The 26,984-nt window shown below is 42.8% G+C and overlaps 1 protein-coding gene across 2 annotated transcripts in view; it reads left to right on the top strand.

Moving 5' to 3' along the window:
• Positions 1-26,984, top strand: part of col15a1b (collagen, type XV, alpha 1b) — a 130,962-nt gene that overhangs the window by 69,750 nt on the left and 34,228 nt on the right. For both annotated transcript variants that reach the window (XM_086205148.1, XM_086205149.1), the window contains 17 exons: positions 174-227; positions 1,248-1,283; positions 1,420-1,548; positions 1,630-1,689; positions 2,255-2,290; positions 2,488-2,529; positions 3,085-3,147; positions 12,914-12,949; positions 13,058-13,141; positions 13,530-13,595; positions 14,926-14,961; positions 15,353-15,415; positions 15,600-15,689; positions 19,938-19,973; positions 20,193-20,246; positions 23,305-23,361; positions 24,450-24,509. In XM_086205148.1, coding sequence (XP_086061274.1) covers positions 174-227; positions 1,248-1,283; positions 1,420-1,548; positions 1,630-1,689; positions 2,255-2,290; positions 2,488-2,529; positions 3,085-3,147; positions 12,914-12,949; positions 13,058-13,141; positions 13,530-13,595; positions 14,926-14,961; positions 15,353-15,415; positions 15,600-15,689; positions 19,938-19,973; positions 20,193-20,246; positions 23,305-23,361; positions 24,450-24,509 — 1,002 coding nt within the window. The remainder of the gene's footprint in view (positions 1-173; positions 228-1,247; positions 1,284-1,419; positions 1,549-1,629; positions 1,690-2,254; positions 2,291-2,487; positions 2,530-3,084; positions 3,148-12,913; positions 12,950-13,057; positions 13,142-13,529; positions 13,596-14,925; positions 14,962-15,352; positions 15,416-15,599; positions 15,690-19,937; positions 19,974-20,192; positions 20,247-23,304; positions 23,362-24,449; positions 24,510-26,984) is intronic.

The raw sequence follows: 26,984 nt of genomic DNA, 5'->3' as shown, positions 1-26,984 counted from the left end.
ACATCTCATCACATTGACAGGGCAGTTTACTCTTTTAACCAATTGTCACATTAGAATTTGGCCCCTTATTGGAATGGTTATGGGGTCCCCTAACAGCTTAGCACTTGCACATTTAGTGTCTTGTGACTCGTGATTAATGAGTCCATCACAGCTTTTGTGTCCATCTTTTTAAGGGTCCAGCAGGGCAAGATGGGGCTCCAGGACCCCCAGGAGCTGTAGGAGAAAAGGTATACTCATTTGAACTGGACATGGTCCAGTTTCTACCCCAATGCAATGTGCCACATTACCATCCATCCGTTTTCTTCCACTTATTCCTGTTAAGGGTCGCGGGGGGGGGGGGGGGGGCTGGAGCCTATCCCAGCGGCTATGGGCAAGAGGCAGGGTACACCCTGGACAGGTCGCTAGTCCATCGCAGGGCCAACATATATAGACAAGCAACCACTCACACTCATATTCATACCTACAGTCAATTTAGAGTATCCAATTAGCCTAGTCCTCAATTGCATGTTTTTGGATGGTGGGAAGAAGCCGAAGTACCCGGAGAGAACCCACGCAGGCACGGAGAGAACATGCAGACTCCACATCGAAAGATCCCGTGCCCGAGCCGGGACTCGAACCCGGAACCTTCTTGCGCTGAGGTGACAGTGCTAACCACTGCACCACTGTGCCGCCATGCCACATTGCCATCCGTCGTCATCTTCCGCTTATTCCTACACATTAAGGGTCGCGGGGGGCCTGGAGCCTATCCCAGCGTCAACGGACGAGAGGTGGGGTACACCCTGGACAGGTCGCCAGTCCATCGCAGATGCCACATTACCATGTAGTTAAATTTTCTGGGAGGACTTAACAACAAGGGCATCGTAAAAATCTTTATTCAAGGTTTAGTTAATCATTAGTCATGCTTTGGTAAACATTAGTTACCAGTTAACAAAGGCGTATAGGTTTTATGCTAACGGGGGGGGGGTGTAGAAAACATGGATTGAAAAACTGGGGGTGGTTGGGATTTGATATTAGAGTTAAGCTGATGTGATGCATGTATCCTCACTTCACAAGAATCACAAAAAGTGTGTGACCCCTTACAGAGTCAATTAGGTTACATGTGACCTCTGAGTTTTTGAGTCATTGATGTCATTTGAGGTGTTCAGTCATGTCTTGCAGTGATTAGATTTTGTTTCAGTTTCCTTAAAATTCAGGAGGTACTCTTTACTTCATTTTTTAAAATCTTCTTGTTTTCCCTTATTATCTAGGGTGATCAAGGGTTACCTGGGTCCCCTGGACCAAAGGTAATTTATCCTAATTAACAGATATGGTAGCAACATGGTATCTCAATTTCTGATTGATTCACAGTTTAGAAACATGAAAAATCAAATACGAAATAGGCTGGCAATTAGGCTTTTACATTTCTCTTAATCCTTTCAGGGTGAATGTGGCATAGCAGGTCCTCCAGGGCCTCAAGGGCCTAGCGGTCCACCAGGGAAAAGAGGCCCAGCAGGTCCACCAGGACCCCCTGGGCCCCCTGGATCTCAAGGAACCAAATTCTTTCTAGAGGTGACCCCATTTCTCCTACATCCCTCTTATCATGTCACCAAGATTTTAGGGTGACATTCAACTTCAGACTGTTGTTTTCAGGATATGGAGGGGTCTGGAAAGACCGACATGCTCACTGGAGCAGGAGTCAGAGGCCAACAGGTCAGTGTGAGTGTTTATGTTAGCTGGACATACACTAGACGATTTGGTTACAGCATTTTCAGTCCTAATCTGCACCTGTTTGCAACAAGTTCTGCGAGGTGGCAAGTTGGTACAGAAATCTGTATAAGGTATTTGATTCACTCACTTCTAACTCCTGAGACTGTTTACTTCCATAACCCCAAATCTTTCCCCCCCAACAAATATTTTTTTCTTTTTTCTGCTTTTTTCAGCTAAGTTCTCTCACCTCAATCCTTGTTTACTCTATGAACTCTCTTTCTTGCAGGGGCTCTCATTAGAGTTTATTGCATTCAGATGGTGTCAGCTGGAGTAAAGAGTTATGTAGAGTATGATTCCTAATCCTGGCATAGTCAACAAAAGTGTGATTCTGAGTTTTTCAGTCGTCATTGAACAAAAAAAAATCTGCTGACCCTAACCTATTTGAATTGTGAAAATTATCATTAATTATTAGGTTTTATATCAGAAGCATTGTGTTTGTAGTGTATTTTTATTAATTACTGTACAATATAAATAGATTCATTAGATTTTGTGTTTGTGTTTCTTCTAGGGTCCCCCTGGTTTACCTGGCCCTCAAGGTCCTAAGGTAGTACTTCTGTAAATGAAAATGAATGATTCATTTCTCCAGAAATTAGTTAGTATTCTGTTTTCATCAGCTCATGGTAGAGTATGCACGTATGTATATATGTATACCTCTGTGAGAACTACAGCTTTGCATACACACATCTCACTGTTCCTGGTTACTGTTTGATAGAAAGAAGTTCTCTGTCCTGTCTTGTATAGGGTCAAGATGGAACAACAGGTTCTCCAGGGCTATCAGTCAAGGTAAGCCATATGAATGTGACGGCTGCATAGCAGTGTGTTCTCTTCTGTTTTCATCTGTTCCAGTTGTCAAACATAGATTCTTCCTGTAATTCGAAAGCAAGTATAAGTCAATACAGCAGCACAACTTCACAAGTGGCTTGCACCTTTTTGTTTTTCTGTTTTCCCGATTTACGGTCATGCAAGCGAGAGGAGGATGTACCAAAATTTTCTCTGTAGACATTTATTTAAAGAAGAACAGGTTATATAAACAGATATAAACAGAAGAACACAATACTTGGTTGAGCAGGAAAGAGTGAGATTGGCTCAAAAATCTAATTTCAATGTGGGTACCAGAAATGTATATTAATACCAGGTGTCAAGGTATGTCGTCAAGTGCTATCTGATAATCCACCAGCCAATCACAAAAACAGATTTTACGACCTGTTGTAAGGGTAGCATACTGCAAAGGTTCTTACTACAGCACTACATAAGACAGTACTGTAGCTATTGTAACTTTTTTCAAGTACAATTCAAAAGCTCTCCTTGGAAATTATATTACTTGTCTGTACTGTGCAGGGTGAAAAAGGTGACCCTGGACCTGAGGGTCTTCCTGGTCCTGCTGGATTACCAGGTGCAAGGGTAAGTCAAGAGCTGGTATTTCAACAAAAGCAAGTAATACTACTCAGAGCATCCTTAGAATCAGCCCCATTGTATATATAGACAAGTGCTTCAAATGCGTTACTTGTGGGTAATGGCATTTTCTAAAAAAGGGTTTTTAACAACATTTTAGGATAGTACTGTAGTTGTTTGCCTGCTGATATGAGGCAGTTGCTAAAGAAAGGCCTCAAAAACATATTAAATTATCAAATTACTTTTTTTGGCCATAGCGGCGGAGCTATGAGGAAGTACTACTCTTTTTGCTCAGTAACTTCAGAATTGTGAGCAAAAGACACCCTCCTCATCTTCTCTCCTCCTCCTGCTACCCCCCCCTCCCCCAGTGCAGAGTTGTACAGTTTGTTTTGTTGGCCTGAGGGACAAAGGAGGTTTTTGTTCTGTTTGTCTTGGTTCTTAGTTCTCTGCCACTGAACAAGCTTCTCTGCAAATTGATACACTCAAAAAACTACTGGCTATTATGGATGATGCCAGTCACCCTCTGCATTTGCTTGTCACAGAGGGTGACTGGCATCATCCATAATAGTCACCAAGGGATCGAGCCCAAAGCGAAATGCCATTACACAACTCAAAGCCTGATACATCTATCACAAGCGGTCACACTTATTACAGATTGAAATTAATAATGGTACATTTCTGAATTTAACAACAGCACACATGCATTTGTTGTGTATGTACGCTAAACTTGAGCAGTCCGTTGACCCAATGGAGGCAAGTGAGAGTGAGGCGTCGCAGCGGAGCCGCGCAACCAAGCCCGGGTGGGGCAGGCTGCAGCCAACAGGCGCTGCCACCCCAAGGGAGGTGGAGAGGGCAGAGGCGGGGGTCAGGACACACGGGGGGGGGGGGGGGTTAGTACGTGCCATTTGCGTCACCAAGGCAGAAGGAGTTCTCCTGGGGGATAAACAGTGGCAACACTGGCAACCACAGACTGATCATTTTAGTAATTGTACTCATTGTGAAAATTAGTTAGTCACCAGACTGGGTAATACCTACTGTTATGTTCTTTCAACTTTTTGACCTTAAAAACATATCAATGTAATCATATAAACAGGAGAGATAGCCTGGACAGCCTTTACTTCCTACACAGTAGCACAAGGGGGTGAGTGATGATGGAGGCTAGTAGAAGCCAGGAGAGCTGGTAAGAAAGAAGACTTGGACCCCTTTTACACCTGGTTTTAAATCATTTTTTGTGATAGGTTGCAATTGGATAGGGCACTTGAGATGCAATGAGGACCGGTTGTGATCAAATCAGCCAAATCAATTTCCGAGGTGGTTTGGGACACATTGTGACTCAGCTGAGGTTTAAATGCAAATGCATCTCCATTTGGTTTGCTCTGTGGGCTAAAACAAATCATTGATATGGTTGAAACTACTGGTGAAGGAGGAGGAGGGAGAGGTGTTACTTACTGTGGGGAGCAATGATAAAATGACAGCTTTGAATGACAGGACATCCTTTCCAGTTTAATAATGTTTCCGGTGCCTTTTTCCTCCTGGAAAATTAATTTCATGTCTCTGCAGTGACATCAAGTCTGACAGACTTCCTAAATGCAGTAACAGATGACCACTGTGCTCTTGATACAAAAAACATTAAGAAACAGGAGCGATAAAAGACCTGAAACTTGAACAGTGAAAAGAAAGCAACTGCATAACACTGCATCCTCCTCTGCTTTCATAGGTATTCCAGCTGTTGAAGACAGCATCGTCCTCACTTCCTTGATTTAGAAAAGTGAGCAGAAAGCCCATACGACAGCATAACTTTACATGTAGCGTGTTTGCAGGAGAAGACAATGCTGTGACATCCTGTGCAGCAAGAAAGCACTGTATGGTGACTATCAAACTTTAATTAGTCACTGAGAGGGAGAAGGCAGGGATCGGTCTGACACGCTGAGTTCAAGGAGAACATGAAACTGTTAATGCAATTTTAGGATGTTTATTTATCCTTTCAGTAAGAATAAAACTTTACATGATGTGCAGATTGATTACTGGACGTTTAGATGGAAAGTAACTTTGCGGTCAACAGAAATATGGACACCCTGCCTCACCCTCACTCGAACAACCAAAAACTGATTCCCAGGCAGGTACAGGTTATTTCAATCAAGCCATCACTCCAGTGACACCCACTACACAGACACACCCTTAGCCCAGTGACAGGTGAGAAAACACATCCCTGCTCTTACATTCCGGCCCCTAATTATTATACCATAATAATTACCGAACAACAATAGCAGCACAGAATGATCAATGCATAATACTTGCAAACGAGATGAGCAGTTTGACATTGTTTCTTGTTTGTTTGTTTTTTCAAACATGGCAAAACATTTTCAATGTCCTTGAATATGTCTCCCAGCGCCAACAAAGTTGGTTCCGTTGTCTGAGCAGATTTCTTTAACTTGACCTCGTCTTGCTATGAAGCGACGTAAGGCGTTGATGAAGGAATCAGTCTCCAATGATGTAGCTACTTCGATATGCACAGCTCTTAAAGCTAAACAGGTGAATATCAAGCCATATCTTTTCACTTTAGATCTTCCCTGTTTCACCTCAAATGGACCAAAGGAGTCCACTCCCACTGCAGTGAATGTTGGCTCATCCGGAGAGATCCTATTGAGTGGCAAGTCCGCCAGCTTTTGGCTGCCAGGTACTGCCAGAATCCGTCGGCACAAGATCTTCCATATGGCCACACTGGCCCCAGTGATCCAATACTTCTGCCGTAGCCCTACCAACATGTGGCTTCTTCCTCCGTGGCCAACTTCCTTATGTACTTGTCTCAAAATGAGGTCCGCGATATGTAGATCTTTGGCCAATATGACAGGATTTTTCAAGTCTTCAGGCATCGCTGACCTCCTGAGCCTTCCACCGACTCAAGACGCCATTGTCAAGCACCGGATTTAGTTTGTAGATGTGGCTCATCTGTTTCACAGCATGATTCTTTAGGAGGCTGGAAAACTCCTCTGGGAATCTTTTCCTTTGGCAAGATCCAATTATTTCTAGCTCAACCTCTCTCAACTCCTCCACAGTTAGAGAAACATGGAGCAAGTCTTTGACCTCTTGCAGCTTCCTTTTCAGAATGCCTTTCTGTTCTTTCTCATCTGTCCTTGAGTGAGACAACAGTGCCATGACCGCCTTCCTCTTTCTCTTACTTAATACTTTGAGGATTTCTGAGACTCCGTTGGCGACAAACGTTCGAAATCTGGAGGTTTCATTGTTGACATACTTTAGCTCTGACGTGCTGTCAGTCCAAAAAATGGAGTCAAGCAACGTCATCTGCAGCTCCTTTCTCCACAATCGGTCCATACATGCTGCTACCACTGCTGCCGTTGGCTCCAATCTGGGCATGGTAACTGGTTTTAGGGGAGCTACCCTTGCCTTTCCCATGACAAGGATGCTGCATGGCCTTGATGTCATACAAAAGCAGGTAGGTAGCTGTTCCATAACCCACCTCACTTGCATCTGCGAAATGATGTAATTAGGCAGAAGCCACAGTGGCCAAGTCCACAGGGTTTAAACATCTGCTGACCTTGAAATCCTCCAATAAGTGGAGCTCTTGGATCCAGTTTGTCCACTCCAGTGCCACAGCCGTAGGTACAATATCATCCCACCCGAGGCCTTTCCTACAGAGATCCTGCAAGATCAACTTGGCTTTAAGTACCTCTGGCACAAGCACTCCCAGAGGGTCAGAAATAGAACTGACCACAGACAAAATCCCTCTACGGGTCAAAGGTTGATCTTGGATTGAAATCTTGAACTTGAATGCATCCGATTTGACACACCACTGCACACCCAGTACTCTCTCAATTGGGAGTGCATCATGGTCCAGATCCATCTCCTTTACATCCATCACTCTCTCCTCTTCAGGAATTGCACACAACACATTTTGACTGTTACTTATCCACTTCTTTAGCTGAAAGCCACCCCTGGAACAAATGTCTCGGAGATCATGATACAAAGCAATGGCTTCAGACTCAGAAGACACTGAGACAAGACAGTCATCCACGTAGAAGCTGTTCATGATAGTATCTACCACGTGCTGACTGAAGGAGTAGCTGTTTCTTTCGCACACTTTCGAAGAGCAAACTTTGCACAGCTCGGTGAGGATGTTGCACCAAAGAGATGGACACGCATCCTGTACTCCTCCATGGGTTGAGAGAAGTCCAGCAGAGAAACCTTAACAAGTTATAGTCTTCAGCGGGCACACGCACCTGATGATACATGGCCTCAATGTCTCAACAGGTTCTTTTCTGAATCTGGTGATGACTCCAATCAATGAGCTGGTAAGACTGGGTCCCTGCAGCAGCTGTGTGTTCAATGATGTTCCTTGGAAAGATGCAGCACAATCGAACACCACTCTAATCCTCTTCTTTTGTGGATGGTATACACCATGATGTGGACTATACCAAGTTTTGCCATGTACACCTGCCAGATCTTCGACGGGCACTTTCTCAGCATAACCACAGGAAATAATGTTGTGCATGAACGCGGTGTAATCAGAATGAAATGAGGCATCTTTTTGGAACCTTCGTCTCAGACTCAAGGTGCATTGCTCCGCGAGCCTGCGGTTATCAGGCATGCACACATAACTTTTCTTCAAAGGTAAGCGAATGGTGTAGTGACACAACAACAGCTTAGCAGTGCCTTTCACCATTTCCATAAACTGACGATCCTCTCTTGATGGACCCAGCTGCTCTTCATGGCTGCATTCAGGGAAGTCTATTTGAAATTGCTGTTTCCACAGCTCATCCAGTCTTACCACAGAGATACGATTAGCAGTGATGCTGGGTTGCTCTGACTCTGCTTCCCCAGACATTGGCCCATTGACAGTCCATCCCAACATAGTCTGAACAGCATATGGCCCTCCATCTTTGCTTGGAATCACCTTTATTGGTTCCAGAGCCTTAGGAACATTCAAGCCAATCAAAAGCTCAATGTCTGCATCAATTTCGGGTAGATGTACCCCTCTCAAATATGGCCATCTAACCAGATCCTGCTCCCGTGGTATGTTGCTCCTGCACACAGGCATTTTCTTCTGTGTAAAGACATCAGGTAGGTCACAGAAGAGGCCACTTTCCAGATCCGACACAATGCAAGTCCCAACCACCTTTTCCTGGCCCATAGTGAGTAAGAGAATCTTAGTTCCTCTTCCTGGAACATTCAGCTTATTCATCAGACTTGCTGTGCAGAAGGAGCCAGAGATCCCTTGGTCCAAAAAGGCATAAGTCTCCACAATCTTATGACCTTTCTTTGACTTGACCTTGACTGGCACAATGGAGAGTTTGCAGTTATGACCGCCAGCCCCAGTGAGACCACTACTTTGAACTGCCACCAGAGATTTGCCCACTGCTGTGTCTGTATCTGCTGCAACTGCTTGACCTTTATCTTGCTCTTTGTTCTTTGGGTGAATATGAAGTATATTAGGATGTTTAGCTCCGCATATTTTACATGACAATCGCCTCCTGCAATCCTTACTCATGTGCCCTATGCACAAGCATCCAAAGCAGACTCCGTGCTCTGTCAGGAAATCAATCTTGTCATTATGTGCCCTCTTTCCCATTAGAGAGCACAACTCCAGTACATTTTCACCTTTGCAGTACAGACAGATCTTTTTCTCCGGTGAGGCTCCTTCCTTTCTCACATGGGCCTTTCTTCTATCAATTGACGCCACTGTAGTTGCAAAACTATTTCCTTGATTTCGTGTGCAACGCTGGTAGTGATGTTTGCTGCCATCTTTGCTTTGCACTGTCTTTGGAGCATCCTGTATTTTGCCAAATACAGGGTCAGGGTCAAGTTGAAGCAACTTTTTGCTCATGTCCAAAATGGTCCTCCAACAAAGCCTTTGCTATTGGATATCCTCTCTGTGCCGGCATTTGTTGACAGCTTCGGACAAGCTCTCGCGGTTGCCCCTTGGTGTACTGTGCCAGGAAGTGTAGACAGTCTCTTACATCACTTGTTCTCTCTTCTACATTGTGTTCAAAGGCTCTCATGAATGCATGATTAGTGAAGTGGATCTCCATCAAACACTTGGATTTCTCTTTGTGGCAAATGAGAGAGGTTGTGTTGTTGTGCCAGCAGAGCGGAAATTTCATTTTGCCTTGCCATTATGGAGAGCATGGTGTTACAATCATCACTGACTGGTACCTGTGCATTTGTACTGTCTACAAACCGAGACTGTGAAACATTAGTCTTCACATTATGAGCCATCCCAAGCTCAGGCGGCTGCTGCTGGACCAGTTGAGATCCATTACCTAAGGTGATTTTCCTTTTACCTGGCTTTGTCTGACGAGACCTTGATGTGGCTTGACTGTCATATACACCTTGGCCACCAGGAAAAAATGAATCAGCCTCAGCATAAAGAGCAGTACAAGCCCCTCTGGCCATGTATGACTCCATACCATCAGATGTCTTACATCTGCTGCCTTTCACACTGTTTCCTGAGACTCTCAAAACTTCCAACCTAGCCTGAGCGGCTGCAATTTCCACTTCAAGCTCTCTTTCTTTTTCCTTATTTCCTCCTCCTGCTGATCCAAACCTTGTTTTTTCTTGAGTAATTTTTGACTTGTGAGAAGAGCAGCCATTTCAGCTTCTGCCCTAACACGGGAAGAGTAAGTAGAAGAGCGTGAAGTCCTGGAAGTCCCAGCTTTTGATCCATACCTTTTGCTTCCAACATTTGAGATACTGTCGTTTGGCTGAATGTCATCATGAACTGCTCCAAGCAGGGCATTGTCCTCAATGTTTTGTGTTTTTTGAGAAATGTCAAATTTCTTTAGCCAACTCATCCTGTCCCTTGTCTGGGGACATGCTGCTATGAAGATTTTGTGCATCCAGTGAAAAGCTGGGAGGATGTTCACATTGTTTATTTCCATGCAGTCTCTCCATATTGTCATTTGTTGCAGGTCCCGAGACCAATCTTTTTGTTTCAGAGAGCCACTGTTCCACATCATCCATAAATCCTTTGCCATGCTTATTGATGCTTGCAAACCAGACATCTTGTTTATCCTGCTCCACTTCAGGTATTATGTCCATCACTGACTCGTGCAGAGAAACTGCGTCTTCATGCAAAAGCTTCAACATGTCCAACTGAGTTTGCATCTGTGAAGCATTATCCTCATTCTCCATGAGCTGCTTTAAAACACTGATGACAATTTTCATTTTATTTACTGTTGCTTTGCGGTCTCTCTGAAGTTGGTCGATTTTATAGGCCAAAGCCTTTTCAGTGAGAATACTTTTCCTTTTGACAACTTCATTGTTACCAGTTTCATTTGCATTTGAACCAGCCTTTGACCCACTCATATTGACATCCAGCAATGAGAACACCACATGTTCAGAGAGCAAATGTCACAATCCACATCCAACTTGTCGCTTAGTTTTGGCACATATTTTCCTCCATACATGCACCATACAACATTGACCCCAAGTCCACAGTCCACACATGAACAACAGCAGTAAAGGCATCAAACATCCATATCCAACTTTGCCACTTTAATGTTCAAGAAACAGCTGATCCATTCATTCCACAGTTTAATTCAGTTTGAATAATATGGTGACAATGACATCAATCAGCAGCCACAGTATCCATGTGCATCCAATATGCAGCAGTAACCAGCATCAACTGTGTCCAGGCAAACTTCACAGCATGAACGAACTGAGTTTCACATACCATGGGTTGTGCTGCGATCCATCATTTCTTTCAATTTTACTCACGGTCTGCATCCAAAGTGGCTGAGTGGTCCCTTGTCTTACATGCAGAAAGCATCAGATGTAGCCATTTCTGTTGACAATGTATGGTGACTTTCAAACTTTAGTCACTGAGAGGGAGAAGGCAGGGATCTGTCTGGCACGCTGAGTCCAAGGGGAACATGAAGCTGTTACTGCAATTTTAGGATGTTTATTTATCCTTTCAGTAAGAATAAAACTTTACATGATGTGCAGATTGATTACTGGACGTTTAGATGGAAAGTAACTTTGCGGTCAACAGAAATATGGACACCCTGCCTCACCCTCACTCGAACAAACAAAAACTGATTCCCAGGCAGGTGCAGGTTATTTCAATCAAGCCATCACTCCAGTGACACCCACGACACAGACGCACCTCCATACAGACACACCCCCAGCCCAGTGACAGGTGAGAAAAGACATCCCTGCTCCTACAAGCACGATCGGATTGCAATTGTGGTCAAGTAAAATCGATTGCAATCCTATCACCAAAAACACATTTTAATTTCAAGTGTAAAGGGAGCCTTATCTTAACATATGAATGGCCAACTATCCATCCAGTCAAAGAAGGTACCAGCTATATCCAAACATGTCCATAACAGTGATAAATCAGACTAGGTCCTCCTTCCTTTCCTGTTCAAATGGAACAGGTGGCTCCATACAGCATACCTTTCCCCTCCTGCCACAAGAGGCTCTTTTCACTGCAGGCATTTCAACTTGTCAAAACAGGAAAACATAAACACTAACAGCACCTCAATTCTAATATATATCCTAATATAGTAAATCTAGGCAAGGCAAGGCAATTTTATTTGTATAGCCCGTTTTCACACACAGTTTGTCTCAAAGGGCTTCACATGGCATCATAACAACATCCTCTGCCCTTAGACCCTCACATCGACTGAGGAAAAACTCCATAGAAAACCCTTTTAACAGGGAAAAATCTGAGAAACCTCAGGGTGAGCAACAGAGGAGGGACCCCTCACCCAGGACGGACAGACGTGCAGTAGATGTTGTTACAGACAAGAAAACAGTTTACAATGCAAAATGTGGGAAACACGGAAATGTTAATAACAGCTGAAGAAGGAAGCTTCTGCAAGGGGAGACAGGGAGAGCAAGCCAGCTCGATGGGGGACTGGATGGCAGACTGGTTCATGGGAGGGGAGCACAGGCCGGTGTAACAGTAGGGAATAAGAGGGGAGGGGGGCGATGCAGGCGGCGGTTGGGGCTCTGGTGGATCTGTGGAAACACAGAGAGACTGCGAGACACCAAGGCCAAACTACAAAGTGCAACAAGTAATGGTAGTGACAGTTCCAAAAATGTGCAGGGAGGAGAGGAGGAGAGAGGGGGAGAGGAGAGGAGAGGAGAGGAGGGAAGGGCTCCATGTAACCTGATGTGTCCCCCAGCAGTCTAAGCCTGTAGCAGCATAGCTATCAATGGTTCAGAGCTACCTGAACCAGTCCTAACTGAAGGCTCTGTCATAGAGGAAGGTCTTAAGCCTGGACTTAAACGTAGTTAAAGTGTCTGCCTCTCTGACCCATGGAGAGAGCTGGTTCCACAGTAGAGGAGCCCGGTAACTAAAGGCTCTACCTCCCAGTCTGTTTTTATTGATACTGGGAATCACTAAAAGACCTGCATTCTGGGAGCGGAGTGCTCTGGTCGGACAGTAGGGACTAATGAGCTCTTTCAAATAGGATGGAGCTTTATCATTGAGAGCCTTATAAGTCAGCAGAAGGACTTTGAAGTCGATTCTAGATCCTACAGGAAGCCAGTGGAGAGAAGCTAAAGTGGGAGAGATGTGTTCTCTCTTCTTAACTCCCGTCAAAACCCTCGCTGCAGCGTTCTGGACCAGCTGGAGACTCTTCAGGGAGTATTTAGGACATCCTGACAGGAGAGAGTTGCAGTAGTCCAGCCGAGAAGTGATAAATGCATGCACCAGTTTTTCAGCATCAATCTAGATTACCTGAATGGCCTTATTCAAATCAACTTTCACTAAACCATCACTGACTGTTCCTATTTCTCTTATGAACAGGGGGTTAAAGGAGAAAAAGGTAGTCAAGGAACTAAGGTAGGGGTGCCCATTAAAAGTGGGATTTTGATTCATGCTAAATTCCCTGATGAACTCTTGTCTTCATTGTATCTGTTTGAGCATGTATTTACATTTTGAGTCCTACAGGGTGACGGTGGTCTTGATGGACTCAGTATCCCAGGACCACCTGGGCCAGCTGGACCCCCTGGACCTGTCATTCATCTGCAAGATGTATGCTCATAAACACACTTCATCAATAATGTTATTCCAGTGTACATTTCCTTTTGTTCCCCACTCACAGTCTTGTTACTGTAAAGTAACTAGCTTTGTGGGCCTGAGAAGCTGTGGAATGGCTGTTAAAAAATGGACTCCATGATCATCCGTTATGATGGTGACAAAGTTGTACAGTTAAAAGAATGACCGTCATAATTTTATGAAAACAAGCTGAAAAGAGACAACATATTTATTATGTATACTGTTGAGCAGAAATGGCAAAAGATTTGGCTGCCAATTTAGTCTTCAGCTTTACACAACATTTTGTTTTTTTATATTTATGTAAAAGTCTATTTTGATATGAAATGTTTTTTTTCATTTTTTATTCATTGTGTTCTATCCCCAGCTGCTCCTCAATGTGACAGAAGGGATCTTCAATTTCACAGAGATCAAGGGACCACCAGGATCCATGGTACATAACTAAGTAGTCAGGTTTTTGACAACGTAAACGTTGCTGAAATAAAATAAAATATAATAGAATCATATCATGTCATGCACTTTACTGATATTATCAGTCCAGCGTGACATGATAATGATGGCAAGCTAAAGAAAGTTAGGATAACCTAGCATAAATATTAGCAACCTCGCTAAACTATTAAACCGAGTCAGTCACAGCACCATGAATGATGTAATGGTATTGGTGGTACCTCAAGGTAATATTAACGCTCACTCAGGCAGCTGCATACTACAAGACTAGATTAGACCGGAGCGAATTACCGTTAGGATAATGCTTTCTCGCTATGCAAAAGCCGTTGTGGGCTGCATTTATTTTCAGCTGTGCTTGGACTGTGTTTTTAAACTTATGGCGTTGAGAAGAAAAAAGGATTTATGTTCAAAGTTATAACTTCATGGAGGAAAGAAAACGTGAATGCACGTTGAGAGGACATCCAAGAAGCACATTTCAAATCATGTTTTACTATAGACATAGACATGCTGTTTATCCACCTGACTCTTACCTTCAAATGTACACTTACTGACCTCTTAATTAGACACTGTGCAATGTAATGCACACCAATAAAAGCGCTGCCTTGAGTTCTACTTCAGTAAATGTATTACTTTGTAAGTGTCACCACGATCAGAGAGACTTCCTCACGTTTACTGAGATGATAATAAGTGTTGCCCTTCAATTTAAATCTTTATAACAATTGTTTAGAACTATATTTAAGCTATCAAAACAGGTATTTTGTCTTTTTATGTGAAAAATGTAAAAAAACAAACAAAACAAAAGCATTCATCGGCAGATATATCAGTTATCTGAATGTTTTATTCCTAATATCGAAATGGGCATTGGACTCAAAAAATCCATATTGGTCGAGCCCAAGTTAACATGTTGGATCCTCTCTTTATGTATCTCACTGCACTAAATAATTTCTGATTATGGATGTGGAGAGTCTGAGTATGAGCTCAAGCAGATCAGCCTGCTTCCCTTTCCCCACTGTCAGCACATTTCAGTCGGGCAGAAGTGCCACTCTGCATGAGTTGCATCTGTCTGCAGAACTGGAGGCTGCAGTTTCAGGACCACAATGACCATGGGTTGAGAGTCTGTTCTTGATGAAATGTATTGTATGTAGTGTATGGTTTTGTCATAAAAGAATATTAGGCCTGTTCTTGTCCAGATGAGGCAGTGATAATCCTCCTGCTTTTGGTTGTTCTGCATGTGTGCATATATAGTCCCATATATATCTATATGTATGTATCTATTGGTGTGTTTATGCATGTATGTGTTTTCCTGCTTGTTGAAGGGCCCTGAAGGCTTGCCTGGCAGAGCTGGATTTCCTGTAAGATTTTTTTTTCCTTATGCTAAGGATGCTTGACACCATTTCATAGAAAAAAATATATAAATAAATACAGTGATAAAAACATTGCTCACACTGTATGAAAAAGATACAGCAATAACTCAAAATTGTTTTAACACTTTTTTTAACGTTGCCCTTTCACTCTGCTGTCATTGGGCTTCCAGGGCAGGTAAAGTACAGCAGTGTTTCTGCTACAGTAATTTCAGTTATTTTTCCTCATGTTACTACAACAGAATATTAAATTACTTCAAGAGAACAGCAACATGAAAATTCCAGTTATCCTAGAATATACAAAGCTCCACTTCTTTTATTTTAGTGTAGTTATCTTTTGTAACTATCCAAATCTACCTACTGTCCCTCTTGAACTCCCCAGGGCCCAAGAGGACCCAAGGGAGATGTAGGCTCTTCAGGTGTCCAAGGGCCACCAGGACTCAAGGTGTGAAGACATAGCTGCAGCGCATTATTATAATGAAACCTCTTTAAATATTAAGTTACCGAAGCGTACCTTTGACATGAAACAGATAAGACAATAAAAGATTATGTCCATAGAAATATCACATGGATTGTACAGTAGCATTTTAAGTTGCAGATGTTTGATATCCATTTCTCCCTGCTAACAGGGGGAGAAAGGCGAGCCAGGTGTGACCATTGCTGCTGATGGATCCCTCTTATCAGCACCAAGAGGCCACCAGGGACCCAAAGGCATCAAGGTTAGAAACAAGTGAAACATTACCACTAGCTAATTCTAGTACCTTACCCAACAACTAATGTTCTGTGAGTGTTTATGTGTGTGTGTGTGGGGGGGGGGGGGGGGGGGGCAAGGTACAGGGGTTTCATAATTAGGAACACATGACAAGTTGAGAGAGCGCAAGCATGTGCAAAAAAGACAGCCAGACTGCAGGGAGGGATAAAGCATGGGGGTGCAGTGAAGCAACAAATGTCGAAGCTGCATCTTACTTCAAGACAGCATTTTTGAGACAAGAAAGGAATTTATGATTCTTAGCTCGTTTTCAACTGTCTGAAGTGTTACAACCCGGCTCCTAGGCCGCAACCACCAACACAGAGTAACGCAGGAGTTATCGGGAAGCGCTTCGTTTATTTTACAAAAAATAGAAAGATGAAAAACTCTGAAGACAATGTCATAGCTGCCAGAGCATAGATGCAGCCACACGGATGAAGTGTTAGCGTAGGCCTGAGGTGCGAGTGAGAGAGAGAGAGAGTGTTTTATTTGTCACCAAGGGATCGAGCCCAAGGCGAAATTGCATTACACAACTCAAAGCCTGATACAACTATCACAAGCGGTCACAATTATTACAGATTGAAAGTAATAATGGTACACTTCAGAAATTTAACAACAGCACATATACATTTGTTGTGTATGTACGCTAAACTTGAGCAGTCCGTTGACCCAATGGAGGCAAGTGAGAGTGAGGCGTCGCAGCAGGGCCGCGCCACCAAGCCCGGGCGGGGCAGGCTGCAGCCAACAGGCGCTGCCACCCCAAGGGAGGTGGAGAGGGCAGAGGCGGGGGGGGTCAGGAACACACGGGGGAGGGGGGGATAGTACGTGCCATTTACGTCACCAAGGCAGAAGGAGTTAGAAGGAGGATAAACAGTAGGGCAGATGACCTTCAGTAGCCGATAAGGAAGCTGTGTTTGGGTTTGGGCAGAGGAGCACACATTCCAATCCGTCTTCTCTTTCAGTCCAATCCAAATTGTAAGTTAAAATTTTTCTGGTCTTCAACATCACTCTCCTCTTGGCAAAGCGGCCAACTGCTCAGAGATGGTTTCCATCCTGCGTTTCAGTTCAAGAGTCTGTTGTTTCAGTTCAAGAGTCTGTTGTTGCCCCGCTTTGCCAGCCTCAATAATTGCGTTGTAAATGACGGTCAGTTGTGGAGATCGAGATCTGGTGGCAGCCGTCGTCTTGCCAATTTTGCGGTATGTGAGGGCACCTCCAAGTCCGAGGAGGAGAAGCCCCACAACCATGAACCCAAATAAGTAGAGGTCCTCGTTGTCCTCCAAGGAGAGAGGTGTCAAGCATGCTGTACGCCATCTCCCCCAGGAATCGAGAACGTAGCCCGCAGGGTCGGTTCCATGTGGACAGGCAGGTTCCTCCGATCCTGATTTCCTTGTCAAAAATATGGTGTCAATAGCGTTGAGAGACCAGCTGATCAATTCCATGATTAGTTTTAGGTAGAGAGCTCACAGCTGCGTTGGATAGAAGTTGAGACAAAGAATGATAGTCAGACAGAAAAGAAGAGGAGGAGAGATGAAGAGTGCAACTGCTCTCGCCGAGTCCCAACCCAGAAGTGAGGGAGAGAGAGCCCCGTAAGGGGCGGGTTTAAAGGCTGTGTGCTTCACCAGGCCCAGGTGCAGCACACCCCGAGCTAGCTCCCGAGCTAAAAGCTCTAACCACTTTCACGCCACATTAGCAACCCCCCCACACAAACTCCAAAGGGAGCTCATGCTACGCCTAACAGGGACAAAGTCACCGGCAACTTACATCGGCCTCATAGAACTGTTGAACTTACCTGTCAAAGTTGGCCCCAGACATGTACACACGGCTTCACAACGATCTACAACTTTCCATTCAAAACACTTACCCAAACATCACTCATTCACAAAAACGCCGCATCACACAAACAAACATGAGCGTAACATCCTGCGGTGACGTCACGTTACAAACAATTACAATACAAAAACAATACAATACAAATACAATACGACCCGGCTCCTAGGCCGCAACCACAAACACAGAGTAATGCAGGAGTTATTGGGAAGCGCTTCATTTATTTTACAAAAAATACAAAGATGAAAAACTCTGAAGACAATGTCATAGCTGCCAGAGCATAGATGTAGCCACATGGATGAAGTGTCAGCGTAGGCCTGAGGTGCGAGTGAGGGAGAGAGAGCCTCGTAAGGGGCGGGTTTAAAGGCTGTGTGCTTCACCGGGCCCAGGTGCAGCACATCCCCTGATGAGAACCCAGTCCAATCCTGTAAACAAACAAAAAGACAGCACAGGAAAGAACCCAACTCACCCTAGTGGTGGGGAAGGGTCACTTCTGAAGAAACAGATAAGTGGATTTTTTTCTGACTGAAAATTACTCTGTCCCTTTTTGAATGAACTGGGAGGCTTTACCTTCCCCTGTGCTCTCTATCCAGAAAATCTCTTCTGCTGTCCCGCTGATGGCCCTTTTTCTCTTCATTAATTCACCACTCTTCATACTGCACATAAACACACACATGCTAACTTCCCCTGTTTAAGACTGAAGCTACCCACACATGTACAAATTCAACAATCAATATTTGAACATCTGATTTGGACTTTTAGGCTGTTTATATTGTTGTAGAGACTCCATTACTCCATTTAATTGAACATTGTTTTGATGAAATGTTGGTTATGAAGTGCAATTGTTGAGAATTAAAATATGTGATTTTTGAGTTGAAATTTAAAGCGATCCTTTTTTGATTGCTTTGATTGGAATTTGAGTTAAACTAGTTTGATAAAAAGCTATATTTCTCATTTTTATTACCATCTCACTATGTTGTAGCATGTGATCTAAGTCGAGTTTAAGTTTATATACGGCAACCGGACATATTTTATGTTTTTGATTCATTTTGATTTTTGTAAAGCCACTGAAATCCAATATAGTGGGAGCCAAACTTTGATGTAACTCAGTGTTTTTGAGGGACCAATATCGGCCAAACTAAACCCTCTATGGAGAAGGATCATTTACTCCAACTAGTCAAGTATGACAGAGCAGGTCTGCGAGAGACAGAGGAGGACATTACAATTGCTGGGATATAAGTTAAGTTATCAGTACATAAGGTTTTAGCCTTGGCTACTTTTCTAAATCAGACGGACAATTAGAATCCAAATGTAGAGGTTTTTTTTTCAACAGCGCAGACAACATTGCAGCGGGGTGCAATGGTTGTGTGTAAAGTTGGTAACCACTACAGACAACATTGCAGTAGGATGTATCATTTAAGAATTTTGAGCCACAGCTATGGATCTTTTTCACTTTTTCACTTACGTCTGCTTTGACCGGTTGAGGGGAAAGAGAGTAGGAACGTGGGGCAGAGACAAAGACAGATAATGGAGAAAGACAGATATACAGAAGGAAGGACAGCGACAGAGAAAGAGGGAGAGAAAGGGGAAGAGAATGAGGGACAGACAGGGACATGAGCAGTGGCAGCTTGAGCTTCTAAAAGTCTGTAGCCTCCTCCAGCATCGGCATCAGTCAGGGATCTGGGGAATGGTGAAGCACAAAGGCTCTGGAGAAGAAGATGAGTTAATAACACAAATGATTATAGGAGGACTGAGAGGACAGAAAGGAGGAGTGAGAGCCCAGAGCACCCTGTGAGATCCCCCGGCAGCCTAAGACTATAGCAGTGTAGCTAAGGGCTAGCCTAAGCCAGATCTAACTATAGGCTTTATCAAAAAGGAAGGTCTTAAATCTGCTGTTAAATGTAGCAAGGGTGTCTGCATCTCTGCATCCCGGACTGAAACTGGGAGACAGTTCCACAGGAGGGGAGCCTGATAGCGGAAGATTCAGGCTCCCATTCTACTTTTACAGATTCTTGGAACCACAAGTATCCTGGGAGCGAAGGGTTCTGGCTGGATAAATGGAGATTATGAGCTCTGTCATATAAAGGTGCCTGTGTTGTGGGCTCGGTATGTTAGAAGAAGAATTTTGAATTCCATTCTAAATTTAACAGGGAGCCAATACAGAGAAGAACCCAGATTTTAGTAATTTTTTTTTGGCCTCCAGTGATTAAACATTTGAAAACTAAAGCCAATTAATATATGGAAAATTGGCTTAAGTGCTAAAAATGCTGTGCAGTCCCATACAAACCAGGACCCCTGGTCACCCTATAAATATTTATTATCGCCAATAATTTCAGTCTCTATGTACCACATTCTGTTATTTACTGAGTTATGCTGGGCTTGTTGTTGTTAGGGTGACCGAGGTTTCTCTGGACTTCCTGGACCTATGGTAAGTAGATATTAATCAAAATTTTTAGATCTGCAAATTTGGAACCATCTAAAAAGGTTTCAATAACAATCTATATTTTGTTGTTGGGAAACAAATAACTTTATTCCATTTGTTATTAAATATCTGGAAAAATTACACCTTTACATATGCTGTTTTGAGTGCATCACAATGTGTGTGTGTGTGTGTTTGTGTGTGTGGCGGGGGGGTTGCTTATTTCAGGGCCCAGTTGGACCTATTGGACAGAAAGGGGAATATGGCTTTCCTGGTCGCCCGGTGAGTTTTGGCATGTCAGTTTGTCAGGAAAAAGAACACCTGCCGCAACAAATTGTGCTTAGTTAACAAAATTACCCCATGGAGGGTCTGTCAAGCTTATTTTGAAAGTTCCAAGAAAAATAATTATATTTTTAGAAATTTGTTCTTTGAAAATAGATTGGAAATTGTCTGATAAAACTTTGAATAGATGATGGTTTGGGAAAGTGTGTGAAGGCTGAGGTAAGAAAAAACGATTTGACGAATGGCAGCAGGATACGGAAGCACACACACTCAAAGATAGACAAACAGGAGACACGGGCGAACACGAGGAAACTCAACCCAGTCTCATGTCAAAACGTGAAAAGGCTACATTTGTCGACAGTGCAAAACGTATCAGTTCTACTATAAAGGCCTAAAAATCGTGAAATGTGTACGTTTTTTTCCCCTATTCTTTTCTGTTGGAACGCTGGTAGGTCATGTGACTCTTTCATGCGGGCATCTCAAAACAAAAAACATGGCGGCCGCTCCTTTCATTTTCGGAGGAAAGTGCCTTATTCCAAGATAGTTTTGATTTAAAAAGCATTCTGCTGACATTTCTAGCGAGAACTATACATTTTATTTTCTTAATATTCGCTCAGTTCTTGTGTAGAATATTTGGTTTGTTCGTTTTTACGATGAATCTTTCACCTCTCGGAAGAGAGTCGTGACAGGGTCATGTTTCTGCTGTTGCCATGGTGGTTGCTAAGGACGCTACTAGCGTCATTCCAAGATAGGTTTGATTCAAAAAAGTGTTTCAAGGACATTTCTGGTGAGAAATATACATTTTATTTTCATAATATTCGCTCAGTTCTTGTATATAATCTTTGATTTGTTAGTTATTACGATGAATCTTTCACCTCTTGGAATAAAGTCTTAACAGTGTCACGTTTTCTGCAGTTGTTATGGTGAAAACCATCCGTCACATAGGCTAACTCATGCACTCAGAGGTGGCCTTTTAGTTCTATCATTTCACGCCATATTTACAGATTTATGATTGAGTGGAACAAACCACACTTATGTCTGGGTTAATCAAGGATATAATTAAAGAAAACCAAACTATTTGGCGAGTTAAAGTTATCCTAACTGTTCTTCATATATTATGCTGGTAATGTCATGTAATTTCTTTTCAAATGCAATTTTTTTTTCATTCTGATATGTGTATTTTTACTGCTCCAACAAAGCTGTTCCTCTTCTGGGGTAAATCAATCATTCAGGCGATCAATAACTGAATGTCTCTGATGCTGTACAGTAGGTATTGCATTACAACAACACTTTGACAGCAGAAAGGACTTAGGGGGGTCCAACCACCACAGATGCGATCCTTATGGAGGACAGAACAACATACTAAAATTTCAACTTCCTAGGTTCAAAGAGAAAAAAACTATCCCCTTGTGAAACTAGGCAAAATCAGGGTCTGTGACTGCTGCACTCCGAGAGCCTTTTGGAGCAGAATTGAGGATCAAATCTGGGTTTTGGTGTTTCTACTTGGGCAACATACACCAAACTTTACACAAATAATAAAATGCCCCAGAGTACCATGTGCTGTGAATTTCAGCCATCTAGGTGCTAAGGAGCCCAAGCACGGTCCCGGGGAATCCACTAACCTGAAGGGGCTCCTCAAAGTCTGGCCCTGCTTCTCTGGTTTCATTTGAGCTGAAGCCACCAGAAGTCACAATAATGATTAATGTCAGTGAGAGGACTGATTCTGACATTTTCAGCCATCTAGAAGTTGGAGCTGAAAAAAAAGACCCCAAAGCCCCTTCCGTGTTTGTTACCAGAGATACAGTAGTAAAGACAGTGCACCTCCATTAAAAAAAAAAAACCAAACTGCTGCAGTCTTTGGGGCATTATATTATGTGCATACCTCGCCCATTAGTTTGAATCATTGTTATTCTTAATACTGATTGTTAGATCTATAATGGTTACAAATGTACTTTGTAGGTTGAATAAACATCCAGAAATTAAATTAATTTGTTGACTGTCTTATTAATCAAAAGATAAAATATTAAAAATATTTTGTTTTATTTCCTCGGAGTGAGCGATAACTTTCTCACAGAAGAAGATTTTCTCACAGAAGAACGGGGGGCCGACTTCCACGGAAGCGGATATATGTAATTCCTGGTGCACTTTCATATTATTTTTATTGAATTGCTGTAGTCAAAAATCACACAAACAACTACAAACAAGCATAACTATTTTATATTTTAATGCTAATTCCTGGGGCAATATGTTGTATATTATTTTTATTAGTCAACAATCCCACAAATATATTATCAACTCAGATAACGACGCAATGTAACGACAAAATACAATAACATAAACGCCATTTAGGTTTCCGTGGTTTTAACCATAACAACAGCAGAAAACGTGACACTGTCACGACTCTCTTTCGAGAGGTGAAAGATTCATTGTAATAACTAACAAATCAAAGATTATATACAAGAACTGAGCGAATATTATGAAACTAAAATGTATATTTCTCGCCAGAAATATCCTTGAAACGCTTTTTTAAATCAAACCTATCTTGGAACGACGCTAGTAGCGTCCTCAGCAACCACCATAACAACAGCAGACAACGTAACACTGTCACGACTCTTTTCCGAGAGGTGAAAGATTCATCGTAATAACGAACAAACCAAATATTCTACACAAGAACTGAGCGAATATTAAGAAAATAAAATGTATAGTTCTCGCTAGAAATGTCAGCAGAATGCTTTTTTAAATCAAAACTATCTTGGAATAAGGCACTTTCCTCCGAAAATGACAGGAGTGGCCGCCATGTTTTTTGTTTTGAGAGGCCCGCATGAAAGAGTCACATGACCTACCAGCGTTCCAATAGAAAAGAATAGGGAAAAAAAAACAGCATACATTTCACGATTTTTAGGCCTTTATAGTCGAACTGATTCGTTTTGCACTGTGGACAAATGTAGCCTTTTCACGTTTTGACATGAGACTGGGTTGGGAAAACACAAAAGGTCATTGTCTTGTTGTAACAGAATTTGCTTTTTGAAAACTTCTGTTTTTTGTTCTGGTTTCCTAGGGACGACCAGGTATTGCTGGGAGGAAAGGGGACAGAGGAGATTCTGTTGGCCTTCCAGTAAGAGGAAACAGACCTAAATCACGTGTTCACAGTGTGAACATGTATTACATGGATGTAAACCATATTAATCACATTAATTATATATATATATATATATATATATATATATATATATATATATATATATATATATATATATATATATATACCAGTCAATACAATTGAGTTTATAAAATGCATAATTATTCTCAGAGACTGCACAAAACAAGTGGACAAAATGTTTCGAAAATTGAATTCACTATGGATGTATTGTAACCTGTCTTTCTCTCATGGTCAGTGCCAACTGCTGTGCTGAAAAAAAGAACCTGTCTATTCGAGATGCACCGATTGCAAAATGCTTGGCTGATACCAATTGCTGGTTTTAAAGGTGGTCTGACCTGCCAAAACCGTTTTTTCCGATACCGATTTTATATCTAAGAAATAATTATAATATAATATAGACACCACACTTGCTTGGCTTGAGTAGTGAGTACCCTCTCCCATATTTAATACAAGTAACCCTTTCCCAGACAACATATTTAACTGCAATTAAAACCACAACTAGTGGTAGGCTATATAAGATGCAATCATCATTACCCCCATTAGTGGCGTTGCATTTTTCACTGTTGTCGAAAATGGGAGCCACGGCGGTGGGTGTGTTGTGGTTGCTGGGACTCTGCTCCCTCTCATCCCTCCCCCTTTTTAGCAGCAGTGTCCTCCTCATTATATCTGTTAAACAAACTGGGGTACTTCTTTTCCAACTGGTGTCTTAAGTGTTTCAGAAGTTTTAGGCGTTTTTCCTCCACGGCTTACTTTTGATTTGCAGTCAAGACAAAGAGCGTGATGGGTCATCCTGGCACACAGCAAAATGGCTCCAAATTAGCAACATGTTTTCCTCATGTGTATGGTTTGTGCTAGCTTTTAGCTTCGCCGCTTCTTCTTCTTCTACGCGCTTTGAGCTTAATGCTGCGCATCACGCATATGCACGTCTTCTTCTTCTTCTTCTTTTTCTGAATTTCTGGCAGAGTAGACGCGAGTCTGCATATTACATGCATGTCAATTTGCTCGGCATAAATTGTGTAATTTGTGGTTCTCTCTCATTTTAGGGACCTCCTGGTCCACCAGGTCCACCTGGACTTCCAGGACGAATTCTCAGACTGAATCGAGTGAGTGCGATTTTTGATTTTCAGTGGGTGGATTGGGACGATGATAAAGATGATGATGTTGAAGAGCTACTTTCTATCCTGTTTTACAGGGATAATTTAGACGAGCAGACACCTATCAATGTTTAACCAAGTGATTAACAGTCAGTGGCTAATTTTAGAATGTCAGCCAGATTACTTGCCATTTGTTATGCCCTTTGGGTGCAGTCATGATGCCAGCTCATTTGCATGATCAAAAGTCTAGCTGTTGGATGAGAACAGACATCACTTCAACCTAAATCAAAATTTACTGTACATAAATTGTAAAGAGTTTAAGTTGCTGCACAAAACCACTTGGGGTTCTTGCAGTAAAAGAGAGCACCATTGTGTACAGATATGTTGATACATTTCTGAAGCATCATTTGTAGTTGCCTTCTACAAATGTAAAACCTCATTTTCCACTGTTAACCAAATCCTGTGTTTATGTAAATCATGAATTGAGATCATAATTCCATACAAAAAGGTAAAAAAAGAAAGACATAATTTTATGTTGTATTAAATTCAATATGTTGATGGAACTTGTGATATAATGTTTAGTGTTGATTGTCATCACTTCTCTTATATTCCTAGTATGTTGTGCTTCCCGTGGCAAATTTAAATGAGAAATTGTATGAAACATTATGCCTAGGATCTATTTGGCAATTCAATGTTCGGTGTATCTCGTTGAGGGTAGTAGCTGAAGATATGCTGCAAGCAGGTTACATTGGAGTTTCAGTCTGAGAACCTTACCAGACAACAAGCAATGCAAAACAAACAGAAATTTTGGGAAAAGTGAAACAACTGAATGGTGCAAAAGCTTGAGTGAAGGTCTACTGTCAAATTAAAGAAAATCATTAAATCATTAATCCTTTAGATAATTAATGAGCAGGAGAGTGAAAAGTTCATAACGTTAAAAGTTGCGAATTTAGTCCTCAATCTCTACCAGTTACAAGTCATGCGTCCACTTTCCAGTAACTGTCACTTAAATTTCCCCCAACTTCAATGCACATGCATCATGTATAGTCTAGAAAAAGCTGTCCAACTCAAGCCTGCATTATTCATTGGAGTTCCTTTGATGATCTGCTCAAGGGTTATCCTAAATCACTGTCATTTTGATTTATGTACTAGGACCTGATTTTATTCTAGCCACTGAGCACATAGCTTACACTTGTAATAGAGTTGTCAGTCAGACTGGAGAGCAGCCAGTGCTTCTGCTGGGGGATTGTAATAGTTTTGACATTGCCACACATCTACCCAATCTGGAGCAATATGTCACAATTTCCACTAGAAAGAAGAACAAACTGGACCTTTATCCTGAATGCATATATCTCAATACCAAACCCACCTCTTGACCATTTTGATTACAATGTTAACCTGTTACCAGGTGTGGCCGTAATTAATTGTCGTCCTCGTCGTTGTCTTCCGCTTATCTGGTTGGTCCAGATTGCAGGGGCAGCAGCCTCGGCAAGGAAGCCCAGTCTGTCCTCTCCCCAGCCACTTCCACCAGCTCTTCTGGGGAATCCCAAGGCGTTCCCAGGCTAGCTGAGACATATAATCCCGCCAGCGTGTCCTGGGTCAACCCCGAGGCCTCCTCCCAGTCAGACATGCCTGGAAAACCTCCTGAGGGAGGCATCTAGGAGGCATCCTCACCAGATGCCGAACCACATCATCTGACTCCTCTCAAAATGGAGGAGCAGCGGCTCTAATCTGAGTCCCTCCCGAATGACCGAGAGAGCCCAGCCACCCTCCAAAGAGGAAACTTATTTCGGCCCCATGTATTTGCGATCTTGTTCTTTTGGTCATTACTCAAAGCTTATGACCATAGGTGAGGGTTGGAACGTAACCTGACCAGTAAATCGAAAGCTTCGCCTTTAAGCTAAGCTCCCTGTTTACCACAACAGACTGGTTTAGCACCAGCATCACTGCGGATGCCGCCCCAATCCACCTGTCAGTCTCCCACTCCATCCTACCCTCACTCGTGAACAAGATCCCAAGATATTTAAACTCCTCCACCAGAGGCAGGACCTCCCCCCAGACCTGGAGTGGGCTGGCCACCGTTTTCAGGCCATGACCTCAGACTTGGAGGTGCTGATTCTCATCCCTGCCACTTCACATTCGGCTGCGAACTGTCCCAGCAAGAGCTGGAGGTTGTGGCTTGATGGAGCTAAGTGGACCACATCATCTGCAAAAAGCAGAGACAACATCCTCCTTCCACCAAACTCAACCCCCACCACTAGCTGGCTGCGCCTCGAAATTCTGTCCATAAAAGTTATGAGCAGAACCGTTGACAAAGGGCAGCTTTGGTGGGGTCCAACCCTCACTCGGAACAAGTCCGACTTACTGCTGGCAATGCAAACCAGACTCTCACGCCTCCGGTAGAAAGACTGAATGGCCCTTTGTAAGGGGCCATCCACTCCATACTCCCGGAGTATCCCCCACAGGGTGTTCCTGAGAAAACGG

Source organism: Aulostomus chinensis, chromosome 5 (genome assembly GCF_037954235.1).
Source record: "Aulostomus chinensis isolate RoL2024-O1b breed Wild chromosome 5, RoL_Achi_v1.0, whole genome shotgun sequence".
Lineage (NCBI taxonomy): Eukaryota > Metazoa > Chordata > Actinopteri > Syngnathiformes > Aulostomidae > Aulostomus > Aulostomus chinensis.
The sequence above is the reverse complement of the archived record's forward strand: the minus strand, read 5'-3'. Positions and strand labels throughout refer to the sequence as shown.